The 21,784-nt window shown below is 40.8% G+C and overlaps 1 protein-coding gene across 3 annotated transcripts in view; it reads left to right on the forward strand.

Moving 5' to 3' along the window:
* The window catches only part of UGGT1 (UDP-glucose glycoprotein glucosyltransferase 1), a 156,235-nt gene extending 141,823 nt beyond the window's left edge, over window positions 1-14,412 (forward strand). For all 3 annotated transcript variants that reach the window (XM_077488664.1, XM_077488666.1, XM_077488665.1), the window contains one exon: window positions 4,906-14,412. In XM_077488664.1, the coding sequence (XP_077344790.1) occupies window positions 4,906-4,931 (26 nt within the window). In that variant the 3' untranslated portion in view covers window positions 4,932-14,412. The remainder of the gene's footprint in view (window positions 1-4,905) is intronic.
* The last annotated feature ends 7,372 nt before the right edge of the window (window positions 14,413-21,784 follow it).

Consider the following 21,784-nt stretch of genomic DNA (forward strand, 5'->3'; position numbering starts at 1 on the left):
TAGTTAAAGCAATACAGTGCTCTATCACAAAAAATTGCCTGGTCATTAAGGGGGCAAATCCTTACGGGGCTGAAGTGGTTAAATGTAATTATTTTGCAACACTTAAAGCACCTCTTTTCTCTTTTATACTCAGTTGTGATATGACGCTACTTAACGTATTTATCGGCGTATAACACGCACTTTTTTCCCCCTAAAATCAGGGGGAAATCAGGGGTGCGTGTTATACGCCGATCCCCCGCTGCTTGTAACCCTTTCTGCGGCTTCAGGGTATTTTCGGCCGTTCTCGGCTATTTTCGGCCGCACTCGGCCATTCTCGAGTGCGGCCGAAAATAGCCGAGAATGGCCGAAAATAGCAGAGAACGGCTGAGTGCGGCCGAAAATAGCTGAAAGCCGCTGAGAGCGGCCGAGAACTACCGAGCGCCGCCGAGATACACAGGACATCCGCTCTGTATCTTGGCGGCGCCATTTTTAAATTGCAAAGCCACAGACAAGACTGCAAAAATGACTTAATCCCCTTAAAGGGAAGGGCACTATTTTTTTTGTCCTTTGCATTCTTTTTTATGGATGGCTATATCACCTTGGAGCTAACCAGTTAGGAAGCCTATAACCTACTTTATAGCTGATCCAAGCTTATAAAAGGGAACAAGTGCTGTTAGACCTTTTATAATCTTCAAGTCTATATAAGAAGGTACGAGCCTGTCTACAGGTCCCTGTGGTGGTGGATGTTCACATATACCTGTTGGGATTCGTAGTGTTGTTTTTGGGAAGAAGGACTTGATTTTTCACGGTCTGATTTAAAATCCATGCATGGCTTCACATATGCATTTTTAAATATCTATAATATTTTTAGGGCACTGTACATTATTATGGTATTACGTCTTACAGTTATTTTTGCTGATTGTTTGGCAATGTGAGACTGATTTATTATTTTTCTGCGTGGTACATGTTGTTATGTATTATTTGAAAGTTATTTTTGGCTTTAACCACTTCAGCACCGAAAGATTTTACCCCATTCCTGACCTGAGCACTTTTTACAATTTGACACTGCATTGTTTTAACTGACAATGCAATGCTGTACCCAAACAAAATTGATGTCCTTTTTTTCCCACAAATAGAGCTTTCTTTTGGTGGTATTTGATCACCTCTGCATTTTTATTTTTTTGTGCTATAAATAAAAAGACTGACAATTTTGAAAAAAATATTCTTTTGTATTAAATATTTTTTTACTTTTTGGCATAAAAAATGTCCCCAAAAATGTTTTTAAAAAACGAATTTCTTCATCAGTTTAGGCCAATATATATATTCTTCTACATATTTTTAGTAAAAATATATTCAATATGCATATATTGATTGGTTTGCACAAAAGTTATAGCATCTGCAAACTATGGGAAAGATTTATCGCATTTTTATTCGTTTATATTTTTACTAGTAATGGCGGCAATCTGTGATTTTCATGGGGTACTGTGACATTTCGGCTAACAGATCGGACACTTTTGACACATTTTTGGGACCATCGACATTTATACAAACGATCAGTGCTATAAAAATGCACTGATTACTGTGCAAATGTCCTCGGTAGGGAAGGGGTTAACACTAGGGAGGGATCAAGGGGTAAATGTGTGTTCCCTGTATGTGTTCTAACTGTATGGGGATAGGGCTGACTGGGGGAGGAAACCTATTGTTCTTGCTTAGTAGGAACAAACGATAGGTCTCTTCTCCCCTGACAGAACAGGGTTCTGTTTACACACACAAATCTCTGTCCTGGCTCTCGTGCACATGATCACGTGTGGCTGGCGGCGATCGCCGGCCACGTGCCTCGGATCCCCCGCCGTGCAGCATGCACGCGCCCTCTGGCGGCTCTTAAAGGGGACGACGTACCAATACAGGGTTTTGCCCAGCCGTGCCATTCTGCCGCAGTATATCTGCGTGAGGCGGTCGGCAAGCGGTTAAATACTGCAGCTGTTCATATCGCCTCAAATAGTAAGGGTGTGCGTGAGAAACGTATTGCATATGTAAGTGCACAGTATAGAGGGATGTGCTTTTCCCATATTTTATGTCTGAGGTTTACAACCACTTTAAATGACTGTAATGTCACACTAACCACAAAAGGAAATTGTAAGTTGTGAAGCCAAAATGAAGGCCTATTTATCTTCCTGTAGTATAAATTGTACCACGATTATAGGAAAGCTGTCCTCGGAGAAATTTATAGACACCTATTCCTGACTTGCTTCTGAAAATGCTACTTTGTTCTCTGTGCCTTCAGTGCTATCTGAGTTACTGATCTTTGGCATGCATGTAGCAAGGAATGTCAAGGTGAAATCAGAACTGTTTGTTCTGCCTTTGTGAAAACCACCTCACAAATCCTTATAGCTCTTGAAGAAACTTTTCTTAAAGCTAAACTATGGGGAAAGGAAATATGGTAGTTTAAAGCGGTTCTGCACTCATAATAATACATTTGCCCATTCTGTTGCCTCTAGACCGTACATTTGATAATGCCACATGTTTTTTTTTTTTTATTAATCTACCTTTTGTAATTCGTAGTTTTTTATTTTCCTCCCCTGCGGCGATGGGCGGTCTCTTGCGGGGATCAGCATCATTTCCTGCTGAAGCCCGCACTGTCTCCTGGGATCTCGTCCAAGTAATCCCAGGAGACATTGCGGCTAATGCACCCGAAATCTCGCGAGATTTCGGCTAATACACCCGAAATCTCGCGAGATTTCGGCTGTAATAGCCGAAATCACGCGAGATTTCGGCTGTATTAGCCGAAATCTCGCGAGATTTCGGGTGCATTAGCCACAATGTCTCCTGGGATTACTTGGACGAGATCCCAGGAGACAGTGCGGGCTTCAGCAGGAAATGATGCTGATCCCCGCAAGAGACCGCCCATCGCCGCAGGGGAGGAAAATAAAAAACTACGAATTACAAAAGGTAGATTAATAAAAAAAAAAAAAACATGTGGCATTATCAAATGTACGGTCTAGAGGCAACAGAATGGGCAAATGTATTATTATGAGTGCAGAACCGCTTTAAGGTCTAGGCTGCAAAAAGCATTTTTACTTGCCCAATTCTTCCATTTCCACTGGCTCCCTCCTGGTTGCAAGGCTGGTGCCCACAACCTCTTTTCCACTGCGCTTCTGCAGTCACGTCCTCTTGACATCATTGGGTACAATGCAGGGCCCATAGCACTGCTGTTGAACGTGAGGACATTGAGAAACAGTCCACTATTTGAGTGTAGAGAATTAGAGGAGAGTGCAGGCTGGGGGGGGGGGGGGGGAATAGGAGGATCATATCAGTAAAACAGTTTTTTCCATTACACTAGATCTAGATAAGCATTTAATCTTTGCAATGCAGGGGACATTTTTTCCCCTTGAGATGAGCTTTAAGATATATGCAGATGTTGTGTCCAAGCATCTACCGTGGTCATTTTATGAGCTCCCACTTACCATGTTGAGTTTTTTAGTTATTTTATAAAATGAAGAATCTGACATGAGGAGCTAGGTCACCCAGGTGGGCAGTAACTCCCAAAACTGCCAGATGGACAGTAACACAGTCAGGAAACATGGTGGAGAGATCTCACTGTTGGGCATGTCCAAGACATAAGAAGCCATGTACTCATGGCTGATAGCTCCAATAAAACAGAACCTTTAGGTGGTAGTGTTGACGCATCATTCCTTTAAAGCCCGACATCTGTGACTTACATTAAAGTGGTATTAAAGGTTCGGCTTTTTTTTTGTTGTAAATAACGAACATACTTACCTGCTCTGTGTAATAGTTTTTCACAGAGCAGTCCTGATCCTCCTCTTCTCGGGTTCAGGGCTCCTGGCTCCTCCCCTTGACCAGTGCCCCCATAGCAAGCCACTTGCTATGTGGGCACTGCTGCGTGCTCACTCCCGAGCCCTGCTCTATGCATTCATAAGACACATAGAGCCACGGCTCGGCCCCACTCTCTCATTTGGCCCACTGACTGTGATTGGCAGCAGAGGGAGCCAATGGCTCCCACTGCTGTCTGAGCCAATTAAGAGAGGGAGTCCCGGGACAGCCGAGGCTCTCATGCACATTGCTGGATCAAGTGGAGGCTCAGATGAGTATTTAGGGAAGGCTGTTGGGGGGTGGGGAGGGGCGCAGAACGCACAAGGTTTTTTTTTTTTTTTCTTCACGCATAGAATACATGTAGGTAAAAAACCTTTGGCCTTTACAACCACTTAGAGGAGGTGTACTAGGTTCACATTAGCTTTAGCTGCATTCACTCTGTTACAGTCTGTGTAATTCATAGGCATTCTGTTTTAAAGGGATGAAGTTGCAACCCTAGCTGCATTTTTGACAGGATCAAAGAGTTTTCCGGTGACTTCCGCACTGAGAAGACGCAGTATTCCTCGGCAAAAAAATTGCAAACCTATGAGTTTCAATTCTGAAAAGCAATCCTTTCCATGGCATGAAAACATCTTTTGTATCCCGACTCAGGACAGGTAGTCTATGAAACAAAATACACTAGTGTTTGTTTTAGGCAAAAAAATAAGACGGCGAAGAGAAGGAAACTGGTACATATTCCCGGACATCAGAATAAACTAGTGGAGGATAGACAGCAAGATTCTGGTAGTGTTTGGTTCACAAGAAGCAGCTCATTATAGGCCCTAAGCTTGATTAACGAGGATCGAGTGCTGACAGCTTGCTAACGGCACTTTCATGTAATTGTACCTGTCAGGTGTAAATCTGCTTGAGTGCCATCTGATGATAAACCTGCCACAGAAAGATAATTTAGCATATGGCCCAGAGTTCCAGTACAGCAAAACCTGTGACATATTACACTTGTCTTTGAATATTTGTTGTACTGCTTCCAGATGACAGTTTCTGGTGATTGTTCTCTGTGTATATCACTGACATCTTTTTCTTTTTTTACTCTTGCAGAACACAAGTCACATGTGGAATTATGATCTACGGATGTCTGCTGGAACATAGACTTTTTTTTTTTTTTGTGGAAATTTTGAGATTATTGTAATTTGTTTACCTATGTTGATTTTAAGGAATGTCTGCAGAACTGCTGAATGGTTTGATAAGCTAAGCTTTAGGGGGTTATTAATATTTTGGGTGTGACCTGATTTTTTATTTTTTTTTGGAGGTTGGTAAAGGGAATTAACCATCAAGACTGACGTCGTTTGACTTCCAGGCTGTGTTCTAGGTCATGGCCAGGGAAATATCTATTCATCGTCACGATGAGTGAGGGACGTGTCCTGGAACTAGCCTGCAGCCAGAAAGCCACCTAATGGCATCTCGGGCTCGTTACATAGGTATTTAGCTTGATGACAAATTCCTTTTAACATTTAGCCATATCTTTGGGATACTATGAAAACAATGAAGAAAGAACATGCATTCCTGGGAATGTATGGCATCTGATATGAGTGATTAAACCACTGAGACTATTGATATAGTGTTAATATTAAAAGGTACACAGAATGAAATGATTTTCTGTATTTTATCATTGTGCTATATGCCCAAATACTACAGATGTATACTGTGGCCATAGTGATGTTCCAAAAGCAACATTAACCTCTAAATTTTTTTCTATCTGCGTTGCCGGGTGCATACTGCTTACAACGTTTATGTTAATGGTTTAATATGAGCACACAATCAGGGATTGTGAATGAGTCCTGTTATGTTACCCCCCCTATTTCTTGATGTTAGTTGTTCAAACCACTCACCTAAATTTGCATCATACTTTCCCTCCTGGGGTGTCCCCAACTCTTATCTTTTAATTACCTTATATTTCTTCGAGATAGCTGTTCAGGTTACTACTTTACAGTTACCGGTACATAATGCCCTACCCTTCCTGTGATATCACTTTCTCTTCTCATTCTTTATGAAACGCAATAGACCTGAGGGGGTATATATTTTTTTTACCTCATAACATGCCCTTTTTTTTAAGTTTAAGTTCCCCTTTTAACCAAAAACAATGCACATTTTTTTTGCAGATAAAAATTGTGCTTTTACAATTTTTTTTGTTTTAGGAGCCTGGAAAGCATTGGGTCAGTGATCAGCAAATTGCTTATGCCATGCAGGTCTCCTGCAGACTGTCAGTGTAAACTGTCTGCCCATACTTTCAATAGGGGCAGGCAGTATTACACTGACCGGAAGAATCAATGAACTACCTAGAGTGCTCAACAGTGCTGTGGTAGTTCATTGAGAACTGCAAGCTAACAGCCACAAAGGCTGTCGGTAGTCATAGTCCATCCATTCACAGAAGTCTTTATATAAAGGATGCAACCTCCCATCGCATGTGCTGTCTTTAGATAGTGGCAGCGAGTGGGGGGGGGGAGTTGCGAGATTCCCCTCTCGCTGCCAAAACAGAGGATCGAGGGGGGTGCGGTGCATTTGTAACATGTTACACCCTGAAGATGAGTGTAACATGTTATAAAAGGGGAACTTATCCTTTAAGTATTTGTCTGTCAGTCTTGTTGTCTTTAGGACTTTGCAACTATGGATTTTGTAATCCACATTCTTTTATTTTTTTTCTATTTTTTATCATTTCTGTACTTTTGATTTTACTAAACAAAGAAAACTTTTCTAATTACTTCAACGTAGCTCATTGCTTAGCACCACACTGTGCTTTCAGATCCAAAGGTTTGCTGATACAGCTTTATCAATGTTTTTACAGGTGGCGCAGTTGTGCTGCTTTTACAGGAGCCCAGAGGTGGCACAAGTTTTTCCTTCCTTATGATGCTCAGGCATCGTAGTAGACCCCAGGCCCAGGGATTTGCTGAAATTTCTTCCTGCCACACCGCTTTAGTGAGCAATCATTCTGATTTTGCTTCCAACCCCTTTCATTGTTGTAAAGGATGATGCACTAGAAAAAGAGAATTTTTTTTGGACATTTAAAAATGAAGCTACGATTGGTGGAACCAGTGAGACCGCAAACCAGATGCAATGTTGTGCACTGTCAGGAATATTGAGTCGGCAGACAAAATGGCTGTTTTGTATTGTTGTCTGGCCAAAATGATTGCATTCTGTGCTACTAGTCATCTTATGTACACCAGTTTATTGTAGATGCAGGGTAATATTCTAGTCCCACACATCCATCTAATGTAAAGAAGGCTGACATCTCGGTACACAATATAAGATTCTGTATTATGCTGACTTTTCCAAGACCATTGCTTTGCGTCCAATGGTGTTACATTACTCGGCAAACATTTTAAGAAGAAATGCGAGATAGGTATTTTGCAAGGTAACAAATGCGACCTGTTTGTTGCTAGAGAGGTTTTGAAGTTGAGCTTTACTTTGTTTTAGGAATCTAAAATATCAAATAGAAATATGGGAGCCAGCAGTGCTGAGTTCCCAAAAATCCTAGATGCCACGCTGTTTTTGTCAGTGAAAAGACAAATACCCTTATTTGGATAACTGACTCAAAATATGGATGTCAGGGTCAGCATTACTATCTAAACAACTAGCAGTTTCAGGATAGGTCCTCAGTGGCATATTCAGTGCTTCCCATATGACAGGCTTTTCTTTAAGGGACAGATCACCCAGAGGACATTTTAGTTCAGATGCCACATATGGATATCCCCTGTCTGCTAGAGACTGACGTTTCCTAATACACACACCTTCTGTATCCATTATGAGGGGTTTATACCCCTTGCTTGATTTTTGTTGCACACATGGTAAAGCAGATCCTTATACAGAAAAATCCAGGAAATGTGTCTAGGGCAGATTGGTATCTAACCTGATCTGAAATGGTGCCCTTGAGAGGTTTACAAAGCCACTGAGGGATTCTGCTTTCCTGTATGTAAGTATAACTAAGTTTTGGATCCACGGTTTGTTTTATTAAAAGTGCTATATTGATAAATGCAGTTAGGACTCCTGTACGCAATAGTTTCACTGTGCATTCAGAGCGAATGGGGCAAAGCCAGTGACCACCCGTTGGCAGATCAACTCCTTGTAGCGTGGAATACCTGCTATAAATGATGGTGTGCAGCACTTTATGTATTATCAGGGTTGCAAAAATACATTTAGGTTTGTACTTATCCTGACAACCCCCACCCCCCAAAACCTTCAATTCAAAATGCAATCATTCTTTCAGCCTGGGATCTTCATTTTATGGACAAGACAGTATTATTTGCCAGTGAGGGGGGTAACCCAGGGAGGACTTAATGACTATGGTGATAATCATCTATAGTCCAATTAGCTGGCTGAGATGCAGAGTTGTCACAGGTAAATCTAGAGAATTAAGCATTGAATAGTGTCACCTTTTAATTATTAAGTGTGACATGAATTTTAAAATCACAAGCAAGCCAAAAGAGGGTTCCACATCTTTTTGGCTAGTAAAACAGTCACATACATGTATTTCAATTGTGTGCATAGCCATATGGCTGGACTTTAGTGCTGCAAAATGATTAGAGGTGCTCATTGAACTAGACACCTTTGTATTCCTGCTGACAGGGCCTAGGTTGGCTATATGCCTATAACTAATTGATCAGGGACTAAAGATATACTCTATGTAAGCCATATTGTCATAACTCAATGGCAGATCTTATACATCTGCTTCAAACAGCCATATTGTGTAGGAACTGGGATCTGTAAATAACCATACAACTGAATAAAAGCACCCAGTGATCAGCTGGGCAATCCATTGCATAAAAGCATGTCAAACTGTTGTAATGGGCCCCGATGATCTGCATTAGAAATTGAATTCGAATTGTTTTTCTCTGTAATAGCCAATCAGGCTGAGACCTTGATTGGGAAACAATTAAAGCAGGACTCGAGTGAGAATAGCAGTCAGTTTCAGATAAATATATAGATTAAGTTGTGGTGGTGTACTGCAGCAGTACCTTCACCCAATGTTATAGATGGATTCCCATCAGTTGAGAGCAAGTTCCTCTAATTAAAGCAATGTGATGGGAGGGTTCACTGTCGGATCACACTGCATCGTGAATGATGGCTGGTCTGTCCGGGGCCCACAGAATAGGATGTGGTTGCAGACAATGTACTGTATATGTATTGTTACAGGCCAAATTCCCATTTAGATCTATCCATTCTTCTTATTTTTTGTAGCGTTAGGTAGGAATGTTGACGTGCATCAACAGGCATTACCATTGTCGTTGTGTTTTGATGTACATTTCAAATGCAATTATTTTTTTTTTAATTAGGAAAATGTTTATTGGAATAAGCAGAGTTTGACATTCCAAACATTAAAGTCTGAGCCAACATCAAATGCATATTTAAGTTAATATTTGGAGTGGATAGTCCTGTGGCCAATGCATCAGTTTCCATGCAAACTCTACTACAGCGCTGAGATGGAAACATCTTTGTTATGGGCAACCATAATATGTTTTAGCACATCAGTGTAAATGAGCCCCTAGGGGAGTTTATTGTATATAAACAAACAATGAATTCAAAATGGATTCAAGTCAATAGTTTTGGTTTGCACTTTACAAGTTAATAAATAAAAAATGCTTGCTGAGGGGCAACACAGACAGTTGTTCTTTCAGACAAATTTATAAACAAGACCTAGAATGTACAGCAAGTGGTTAAAAAAAACAGTTAGGCTGGATTCGCACTAGTCTGGTGCGAATTGCAGCTCTGGTTTCCCTGCAAAGAAAAAAAGTATTCATTTAGCGGTTCCTCTCTGTTGTAGCTATGGATCAGCTGACCAGGGAGAGGGGGAGGTGTAGTGAGGAGAGAGACAGCATTCATGTTCAGAACGGAACACATCTGTGAATCAGATGTGTTCCCATTGAAGATAACGTGCCTGCAATTTGCATCGTACACAAATTTTGTGCAGTGCGGATGCAACACACATATGTGAACCATACCCATGGAAAACAACATGTTTTCAAATGTTCTGTGAATTGGTATGAACCCAGCCTTAATCAGGGAAAAGATTGCATACTTGTGAATGAAATAGCTGTATGGAACATGCCATGTTTAAAGAGTGGACTGCTTGTGTGTTGATGCCAGACGTCTTTTTATTGTGTTCCCTATAAAGAACACATCTGTAGATGAAGGAGTTATAGATTTCAGACAGCGTGTATTGATACTTGTTGAGCCTTATAAAAGAAGAGCCTTGGTTATAGCAAAAAATATGCGTGTTTTATTGTATTCGGCACCTTTCTTCCTCTATGTCAGAGGTGCAAAACCTGTTTGTAAGGGGCCAAAATGGGGTCTTATCAATTTTGGGGCCCACAGTTTAGTATAATGTGTTTTTATTTTATTTTTTCTATTGGGAGCAATATCTTTGGGGTCTCAGAACAATAGGAAACTGATACTTGGGATTCCAACATTCATAAAGGAGCACCTCTGTATGACTACCTGCTTTGAGGTTTTTCTTCAGTTTTGCCTGATCTGTCCCAATTTAGAGGCCATGGCAATGCCAGTCCCTGACAGCGACTCCTCATCAGTGTGCAGCATTAGCTGCTGGTTCCCGGGAGCTGTCCCCTGCCAGTGCTTGTCTTTTACACTGCTAATTCGTTAATGTTTCTCTAGAAGTTGAGCCATTTTTTGAAATGGGACGTCTTGTAATGGAATTCACTGAGTTGTTGTCACATGAAGCTGGCCCTGTTTATAATGGCACTCTGAGGAGGTCTAGGAATAGGCTTTCATGGCTCAGAGGTTTTCTTCTAAAGTCTTGAGAACAAATGTGTGCCAGTTTCCATGGAACTGAAAGTTAAAGCTGGAAAGGTAAAGGCATCTAAAAGTATACCTGTCATGAGAAAAGTATAGGGCTGCCATTGCCTGTCTTCAGTACTTTTGAGTCACTGACCTGGAACAAGCATGCATATTCCTCATCTCTATGCATATTTTGGATCAGTGATGCCAAAGCATGACAGGCAGGGAACTAATATTTCCATAAGGACAGGTTCATACCAGCACCCTGCATATTAGTAGGTAACCTATTGTGAGATTTGTATGCTGCTGTTGCCAACCACATTCCTTAAAATACCGGTTGCCTGGCTAGAATGCTAATCCTGTGATATTTAAAGTGGATGTAAACCCAATTTTTTTTTTATGTCATACTGTACTGCAGGCATATGCAATTAGCGGACCTCCAGCTGTTGCAGAACTTCAATTCCCATGAGGCATAGCAAGACTCTGAGAGCCACAAGCATTACACCCAGAGACAGAGGTATCATGGGATTTGTAGTTTAACAACAGCTGGAGGTCCACTAATTGCATATCCCTGCTGTACTGTATACGATTTCCTATCATTTGAGCCAAGTCTTGCCACAAATAGTTAATCCAGCTCTGAGAAATCCTCTTTTATTGTTCAGTTAAGTAAATCTTGACAGAGAAAAAGGTTGTCAAATCCTCCCCCTTGTTGTGAGTGACAGGTGATTTACATATGTCGTGCATTCGCCTAAGAGAAATGCATTTTGTTTTAATTCCCTCCCCCACTCCTTTCTTCTGCTGCTCTGCAAGGATTTGCTGTTCCACACCTCAGCATGATTTGTAATGCTGAAGTCATGTGGGGACTTTTCTTGGTTTTGACTGGATGTTAGTGATCATAGCAGAAGTTCAGTGTAAGAAATACACAGGACAAAATGCATGTTTATAAGGGGAGTGTAGAGGTGGGCAGGGAGTCTACTGACATCACGACTCCGCCCACTGAGCCCTGGAAAACAGACCCACCCACAAAATCTGCAGTTTTTCAGGTCTCATAACAGACAGAGGGGAGACATTTGACAGGTAAAGATACATGCAGGAGGCATGTATATCCTTCTAGATAACCAATATTGCAGTAGTTTAGAAAGGACGAGAGTGGGTTTACATCCACTTTAATACTTCCTGAGTTACTGACACAGAACAAGTGTGCAGATTAGGAGTTCTTCACCTGTTGCATGCTTATTCCAGGGCAATGACTATCACTGTGACAGCCAGGCAACTAGAGTTTTTCAGGGAATCATCAACAGAAGCTTATGCATCATGAAAATCTGCTTTACAGGATCCAGTTCCTTGGTATATGTGTAAAACGTTAAATGTATCCATCTTTGCTGAGTATTAGGGGGAAATACCACTCCTATGAATGATTTGCACTAAAATGTAGGGTTAGATTACTTCGGAAACAGCGGGTGAGCAATTTTTTATTTTTTTTATATGTAAGCTTTTGGTGTAAGTTCCCTGAATCCTAAAGTAAATGCTGGGAGACATTCTGCTACAAAAAGGGAAAGGTTTACTTAAAGGAACACAGCAGTCTTGCACCGCCTTGGAGCAATTTCACCAAAAACTGATATTTGTGTTCTTATAGTAGATGGAGGCGAGTTGAATCGCACACTAGCTCATTACATTTGGAAATGTTCCCAGTTTCATTGCAGAAGTTTGCCATCACCAGTCCTAGTATGACACAATTTAGATTTATGTTCCGAAAAAAGCATTAGGAGAGGGCATTGCGCCTGGTTTGTCACAGGAAGAGAGGGATTTCATATGCAAAAGTTTAAGGGCCTGTTCACACTAGCCGCACATTTAAAGCAGAATGTGATGTGCATTGTCCATTTTTTCTATTACCGTATTATTTTGAAAGCGTACAAACTAAAGCTGGCCATACATTATACAATTCTTGTTCAAATTACTTTAGATTTACCTTCAACTATGTAGTGCAAGGGCCTGCGTGACTGTATACACATTGAAAGTGTTTTGACCTCATATATGGTTTTGGTAAATCTAAAGGAAAATTGTACAAGAAAATTGTATGTCCAGCTTTACATTCCATTCAAGTCTTTGCACTGTGCTATGTTGTGCTGCAGTGCCTTCAACACTCAAATGCAGCGCGCCAGCACTGCTTCGCACTACATACACATCACACACACCAGCATTGTGGTGTGAATGGAACACATAGAAAACAATTGTTTCCTATGTGTCCTCACAGTAACTGGAATTGATCATATGCCAAACACACTGGCTTCATTCTGTATTGTTGTAGCAACAGGCCATTCAAATCGATTGGCACTACAGCGAAAAAGTAAAGGAGGGTCTAACAGAGCTGTACTGCAGTGCACTACAAAAAAAAAGTTCAGTTTTGCTTTTTCTTATGTTGCTGTGTGTTGGCAATGAATACGCTGCCTAAACGCAAGGCATGTGACATACCACATGTGTTTGTTAATGCACTGTGACAGAGCATAAGTGTGTGGAGGAGACCACTGAGTGCATCCCTGAAAGATAAAATGATCCCATGAGTTATTGAATGTTCCAGCAAACTCACTTATAAGTGGAATGACCATTTTAGCCCACCATATATTGAGAGATTATCCCAAGATACAAATATGTTAGGCAATCAATACACACAGGCGAAGAGAGATCACTCACTGAGAAAAAAAGATATCAGTGTCAGGTCAAGCGAGTTGGATTGTTCATTTTGGTATAATTAGACCGATTTTTAAAATGCAACTCCACTTATTAGTGATATTTCTGCTTGCTGTGGTTACCAGTTATTTTTGTCTACACTGAATCCCAATTTCCATTCAACTGCTGCAGTTATTGTTGATCTAAATAATTCCATTATATAGGGATGTGTTACAGAACAGCTGTAAAAGAATGGAACTTTCTTTTGGAAAAATGGTTGAGACAGAAACTATTAGGATCGGTAAAGGTATAGACCAGTGGTCTCCAAACTGCGGCTCAGGGGCTGGATTTGGCCCCTTGCTTGCCTATATCTGGCCCTGCGGGCACTATTTCACCAACTGACACCAATAATGGGGCACCATTCCCACTATTGACACCATCAATGGGGCACTATTCTTCTATTGATACTAACATTGGGCTGCTATCACTCTTATTAAAACCAATGATGGGGCACTGATGTTGAGGAATTTTCTACTCCCATTGGCCACAGTCCAGCCCCCTTAAAACCTGAAGGACCTCAAACTGGCCCTTTTCTTAGAAAGTTTGGAGACCCCTGGTATAGTCATACAGTGTATACCAGTTTTGGGTGGAATTTCTCTGTTGCACATAACACAAGATTCACTGTGATTAGTGAATATGACAGAATGGATTGTATTACTAAAAATCACTCATTGCATTGAAGATCCAATAGCCTTAAAATGTCATGGCTGATTATCAGACTGATGCACCCCTTCTGTGACATACTCACAATCTACTCTAAATAGTAATGTCAATTAAAGAATTATTACTTTATCTTTATATTAAGCCATACACCTTAGTTTTTTGTTAATGAAAACTGTCCAGTTACAATTTCTATATGTGTATAAGGCATCCCTGGTAATATAGGGACTGTATGTTATATTGTTAAGGAAACCGTCCACCTTTCCTTTTCCCATGATCTTCCACTGATGTTAGGTTTTGTCTGGACTAAGCAGTGGGTTTGATGACTGTTCTCCCCCATGTTCTGTATAGGAATTTTATAATGATTGTGTGTGGTTTTTGTATTGCTTGAAATCTTATTGCCTCAATTTGATTAAAAATGTTTTTACAGTTTTTGTTGTTTTTTTTCCCCTACATTTCTCTCTTACCAGTATATCGATATATATGTATATTGCATGGCGCTATGGTTAAAGGGTAACTTCACTTTCATGGGAAGAAAATTAGCAAATAAAAAAAAAAAAGAATATAGCCTATACAATTGCAACACAAGTCATATTGTAATTGAATGTTATTAAAGCGGAGCTTCACACAAAAATTAAACCTCTGCTTTTCAGAACCCTCCCCCCCTCCGGTGTCACATTTGACACCTTTCAGGGGGGAGAGGGGTGCAGATACCTGTCTAAGACAGGCATTTGCACACGCTTTGCCGGTGGTATTGCCGCGCTGTCCCATTGATTTCAATGGGTAGGAGCACTTTAGGAACGGTGAATACATCGCTCCTTCACCGCTCCAAAGATGCGGCTAGCAGGACTTTTTTCACTGTCCTGCCAGCGCACCGCTCCATTGTGAAAGCCCTCCGGCTTTCACACTGGAGTGAAAGGGGCCGTTTTTTTTCAGGCGCTACACAGGCGCTATTTTTAGCACTGTTACGCCTGAAAACCGCCCCAGTGTGAAAGGGGCCTAAAAATGACCTTTCCTTTTCAATCTGCAGTACTGTACTTCATGTAAAATGCAAAGCAATATGGCTACCTAGAGGTGTTCTGTACAGATGGTGTACAGAATGCCCCTCAGAAATGTAATTTCCTGCTTGTGTTATTGGCTCACTGATTTTCCCCAAATTCTGCACCTAAGATACAGATCAGATTTTGAGCAATAAAAATGAAATGTTTGATGTGAAACTCTTAAAGGGAAATCACTTCTAAAGAGATGCAGACCTAAGCCCTTGTACACACGGTCGGACATTCCGACGGAAAATGTCCGATCGGACCGTGTTGTCGGATAATCCAACTGTGTGTGGGCTCTATCGGACTGTTTCCGTCGGAATATCCGACGGACAAAGTTTTAGAGCTGGGCTATAAAACTTTCCGACAACATGATCCGATCGGATTTTGTCCGATTGTGTGTAGAGAATTCCGATCGGACAAAGTGCCATGCATGCTCAGATCAAATTCCTAGACCAAAGCTATTGGCTACTAGCCTGAATGTAGTCCCGTCGTAACGAGATAACGTTGTCACGTTACGTACGATTGATTTTCTGACAACTTTGTCCGACTGTGTGTATGCAACACAAGTTTCGGACAAAATCCGATGGATTTTGTTGTCAGAATGTCCGACCGTGTGTACAAGGGCTTACAGCTTTCCTCATTAGAGCCGTGCAGGTGCAGCAACTGATTGATAATTATAAAACCACTCGCATAAAGATTTAGTTCGCACGTGGACACCGACAAACAAACAATGATTTCTTCAGAATAACAAAAGGTAGGAATGTGCATCAAAGTAGTTTATTAAAATCTCTGCAATGTACATTGATCACCCAGAGGGGAGTGTTCTTTTTTTCAACAAAAGAGGAGTTACTCTTTAAATATTTATTTATGTATTTACATATGTATTTCATGTCTGTTTTAAAAAGAAGAAAAAAAGTTTAAAATGTATTTCTGATAGCATCCCTTAGCCAAGTTATCCCCCCAACTGGTGGCAGCAGAATGCACCAGGTTTGTGCCAAGCTGTAGTGACCCTAATATAAGAGAGGAGACAATCTTCCAGCTCAGATTTTCATTAACCAGCACCTATTGCAGCAAAAAAGACAAACATAGTATGATACTTCTGGTTCAGTGTACAGCCTCTGACTGTCGTATTAAAGCCACTATCATGAGCAAATATAAAATATCGCAGGTGACACTTAATAAATGTGCCAGGTTTGGAGGCCCACCACTTCCACAAGTGTATCTGCAGGTACATAAAGCAGCCCTGCTAAATTAAAATAGAAGTATCCAAGCTGTAGATAGTACGCCCATCCTCCTTCTCTTCTGTCATTCCCTAACTCCCACCACATTTTCTGATTATTCCAGGATACAGTGAGGGAGAAAAGTATTTTATCCCCTGCTGATTTTGTACATTTGCCCAATGACAAAGAAATGATCAGTCTATAATTTTAATGGTAGGTTTATTTTAACAGTGAGAGACAGAATAACAAAAATATCCAGAAAAATGCATTTAAAAAAAGTTATAAATTGATTTTCATTTTAATAGTGAAATAAGTATTTGATCAGCTATCAATCAGCAAGATTGTTGCCTCCCAGGTGTCTTCTATTCAGGTAACGAGCTGAGATAAGGAGCACTCGCTTAAAGGTACCACAGGAACGTTTCAACAATTTTATTTCAAAATTTATTTCACGTCACCTCCTGGGTTCAGACTGTCTTTGTTGGCTGCTTATTGCTATTTTTTTGGAATAAAATTGTTGGAACATTCCTGTGCTGTGCAGCCGGTTCTTTTCTTCCTACTATCGGTGGAAGGTTGCGGCTTGCAACCAGCGCATTCGGACTCTAGTGACTGCTCGTCTCTAGTGGCGTCTTCCTTGTTTGATGCTTAAAGGGAGTGCTCCTAATCTCAGATTGTTGCCAGTATAAAAGACGCCTGTCCACAGAAGCAATCAATCAGATTCTAATCTCTCCACCATGGCCAAGACCAAAGAGCTAACCAAGGATGTCAGGGACAAGATTGTAGACCTACACAAGGCTGGAATGGGCTACAAGACCATGGCCAAGCAGCTTGGTGAGAGGGTGACAACAGTTGGTGTTATTAATTTGCAAATGGAAGAAACACAAAATAACTGTCAATCTCCTTCGGACTGCGGTGTCATGCAAGATCTCACCTCAATGATCATGAGAATGGTGAGGAATCAGCCCTCAGAACTACACGGGAGAGTCTTGTCAATGATCTCAAGGCAGCTGGGACCACAGTCCCCAAGAAAACAATTGGTAACACACTACACTATGAAGGACTGAAATCCTGCAGCACCCACAAGGTCTCCCTGCTCAAGAAAGCACATGTATGGGCCCGTCTGAAGTTTGCTAATGAACAACTGAATGATTCAAAGGAGAACTGGGTGAAAGTGTTGTGGTCAGATGAGACCAAAATCAAGCCCTTTGGCATCAACTCAACTTGCCATGTTTGGAGGAGGAGGAAAGCTGCCTATGACCTAGAACACCATCCCCACCGTCAAACATGGAGGTGGAAACATTATGCATAAGGCGAGAACCTTCTTCCCTCAGCCAGGGCATTGAAAATGGATCGTGGATGGGTGTTCCAGCATGACAATGACCCAAAACACACAGCCAAGGCAACAAAGGAGTGGCTCAAGAAGTACATTAAAATCCTGGAGTGGCCTAGCCAGTCTCCAGACCTTAATCCCATAGAAAAAAAGGGGATGGAGCTGAAGGTTCGAGTTACCAAACGTCAACCTCAAAACCTTAATGGCTGCAAAGAGGAGTGGGACAAAATCCTTCCTGAGATGTGTGCAAACCTGGTGGCCAACTACAAGAAACGTCTTACCTCCTGTGATTGCAATAAGGGTTTTGTCCCCAAGTACTAAGTCATGTTTTGCAAAGGGGTAGAATACTTATTTCACTCAATAAAATGCAAATCAATAGATAACTTTTTTGAAATGCGGTTTACTGGATTTTTTTGTTCTGTCTCTCGCTGTTAAAATAAACCTACCATTAAAATTATAGACTGCTCATTTATTTGTCAGTGGGCAAACAAAAACAGCAGGGGGTCAAATACTTTTTTCCCTCACTGTACATAGCTAAATCTACAGACCAGATCTTTAGAACATCTACAACAAAAAATATAGACCAATCATTGCTGCTCTCGCCTTGTACAGGGTGACTGGTCTTGTCTCTGCCCCTCCTGTAGTGTTCTACAGGCAGCCTGTAGTTGGTGACCCCTCCCCCAGCTATGCTGTCTGCACAGGCTATATACACCCCATTGATGAAGCACTGCTACTTTTATACCTGGATTTAGAAAAGGCATTTTGTGCACACAATGTTGATTTTTTTTTTTTTATCATTTGTGGCTATTGAGGACTGTATTTAAATAAAAGTTGTTTGCCTGGAGTTTAGCTTTAACAACCCATAACAACTGATAAAAAAAAATGTTCTTTAGCAAGGAACATACATTCCACATTAATAACTGTGCAACCAAAAGTAGCATGTGCCTTTAAGTTGCCTCCAGTATTGCTCCAGTTTATTCTTGTTGAAGGCCACCTTTTGTTGAAGCCTAGAGCCCCTAAGCAGCAGTAAATCTTTAGGCTGCCAGCAACTCAACCTCTACATTTTTGGCACAAAAGAGAGAGCATGTGCAGAGCAGAGTGAGACAGTGTATTACTTGGTTTTAACCACCTCAGCCCCGGAAGGTTTTAACCCCTTAATGACCAGGCCATTTAACTGTTAACTGTTAATTTTAACTGACAATGCTTTTTTTACTTTCTGCTATAAAACATATCCAATAACAAAATGTAAGTTTCTTCATAAATTTTGGCCAATATGTATTCTGCCACATATTTTTGGTAAAAAAAACAAACAATAAATAAAAAATAAGCGTATATTGATTGGTTTGCGCTAGATTTAACGATTTACAAACTATGGGATATTTTTATGGAATTTTTTTTTTTTTTTTACTAGTAATGGCGGCGATCAGCGATTTTTTAGCAGGACTTTGATTGCGGCGGACAAATCGGACACCTAACTGACACTTTTGACACCTTTTTGGGAACCAGTGACATTATTACAGAGAACAGTACTAAAAAATATGCACTGTTACTGTACTAATGATACTGGCAGGGAAGGGGTTAAGTGTGTCCCTAGGGGGTGCTTGCTAACTGTGCGGGTGATGGACTCACTGGATGAACACAGAGATCCGTGTTCCTGCTTAGCAGGAACATAAGATCACTGTGTTCTTCCCTGTCTGGCGGACGTTCAGGTATGATTTTTTGCTCAATAGAGCCGACCTGCTGCAGTATATGTGCTGCGGCCGGTCAACAAGTGGTTAAACAGTATAGACAACTTGCATAGCTATATAAAAGCTATGCTTGCATAGTTATACTTCTAAAAGGGGCAAGCCTGACGTGAGCTAGCAGGACTTAACTTTCTGACTAAAGTTCCACTTTAATGAAAGCATAGCTGAATTACACAGAGGTCTTTTATCTCCGCCAACATTTCTAAAATTCTTAAAGTGGTTGTATACCCAGTGAAGTGATTGGCCTCAGGTAATTAAACAAATCCTACATAAGTTGTACCTGTTTATCTACAGCCATCTTTCCCCTATATCTATGGGAAATGCAGAATTTACACAGGATCTCCCAGCTCTGAAAAGCAGGAGGCGGAGAGCTCTGAGAGCTGATTGGAGGGGAAAGGAACACACCCCCCTTCACACAGCACACAGGAACACAGCTGAGGCCGTCAATCAGCTTTGCCCTTCCCTGTCACCATTTTTCTCTTGGTGTCAGGAAAACTTGTCATAAGTCATGTCATGCTGATGAGGAACGAGGCAGCAGCACAGAGCACCTTGTTGTTCCACAGTAACGTTGGACTATATTATCTGTCTAAAAAAGGTGAGTTGCCAAATAAAAAAACAAAAAATAAAAAAACAACATAATAATAATATTCTTGATATCACTAGAAGAAAAAAGCCTTTGAAAATTTGTTTGCAATAACTCCATCAGTATTACCAGCAAAGCAGCTTCATTATTATCCCATTAACCCTCCTTGCGGTATTTCCGAGTCTGGCTCGGGGGTGAAAATTTTGTAGCATTAGCGGTAACCCCGAGCCAGACTCGGGATCGCATCGCTAAATCCAGGAAGAGGTTACTTAACTTCTCCCCTGGATCTAGCGATGTCCCTGCACTGCGAGCGGCTCGTCTTCCGCTCGATCTATCACATCGCCGGGCTCCATTCCCTGCGAGCGTTGCGACGCACTGGGACGGAGAACAGCGCCAAATTCAAAAAGTAAAACACATACATTACATACAGTATAATGTAATCTTACAGATTACATTGCTGTATGTAATTATTTCACATCCCCTTTGTCCCCAGTGGTTTCTCCAGTGTCCTGCATGCAGTTTTATAATATAAAAACTGTTCTTTCTACCTGGAAACTGGAGATTGTCCATAGCAACCAAAACTGTCCCTTTACATCAAAAGTGGTTTTAGACCAGCTAGAAAACAGCAATAATAAATTGTAATCACTCGCAGAATTGAGCGATAGTGATTTGTGGGGAGATCCATCATCAAATACTGAAAAGTAATGACAGTGACAATTCTGCAACTGAGCAAATTTCAGTGTTTTTGATTTGATTACATTGAGTCATTTTTATTATTATTATATTATTATTTGGTATAATTATTTATAGTTATTATATTATAATTTATGATTTAATTTTTCAAACTTTATCATACTCGTGATGTCTGAGTTATTCCTAAGAATTACAGGCCTACAATATAAAACCCCAAATTTTCATGCAAAATAATTGTACCGCTTTCAGCACCAAAAATCTGAAATAATCATACCGCCAGGGAGGTTAAAGAAGAAGAGAATGCGCTGCATTTGGAGATTTCATAATTTGCCACGTTACGAATGTTAATTCTCCATTACGAACGCTTTACAAGACCGACCGCTTCTGGCTCGTCCTTGCATCCGAGCATGCGTGTTTGTACTTTGGACTTTTGTCCGACTTACTTGTGTACACACGATCAGAAAATCTGACAACAGACATTTGTCTGTGGAAAATTTTAAAACCTGCTATCCAACATTTGTCCATGGAAAATCTAACAACGATTGTCTGAGCATACAAACGGTCGGATTTTCCGACAACAGCCTATCATCACACATTTCCTGTCGGAAAATCTGATTGTGTTTGTACGAGGCTTTAATCTCCCCCTGAGGCTTTACTTCTGTACAAGAGGTCCCTGAGTTACAAACAATATAGGGTCTGTAGGTTTGTTCTTAAGTTGAATCTGTTTGTAATTCATAACAGGTACATTATTTAAGTGTAGCTCAAGCCAAAAAAACTATTTTTAAGCTTTTTGGAAAACATAGGGAAGGGTTAACATCCCCTGTGACAATTGTTTTGCTGTCTGTGCACCTCTTTAGAAGATTTCACCTCACTTTCTGTCCTGATGACAATCGGATTTTGAAATTTTTGGGGTGTTGTGGAAACAAAGATTGGGGATGAAGCATCAGTGGAGGTACCTTTTTCCTTACAGGAGTGAATTTCCCTTCCTAGGGGTAGATTTCCTCTCACTTCCTGTTGTCTCTGTCCGTTTGTAAGTAGGAGTCGTTTGTAAGTCGAATGTTTGTAACTAGGGGACCACCTGTATAGCCATATCGACTTTTGAGAACATTTCTATCCCCTGATGAACTGCCCGTATGTTATCCGTCAATTTGAGATTCTCATTGAGATTCTCATTGAAAGCTCTGTTATTGTGT

This window comes from Lithobates pipiens, unplaced genomic scaffold (assembly GCF_037356315.1).
Source record: "Lithobates pipiens isolate NorthernLeopardFrog02 unplaced genomic scaffold, aLitPip1_a1.2 Scaffold_18, whole genome shotgun sequence".
Lineage (NCBI taxonomy): Eukaryota > Metazoa > Chordata > Amphibia > Anura > Ranidae > Lithobates > Lithobates pipiens.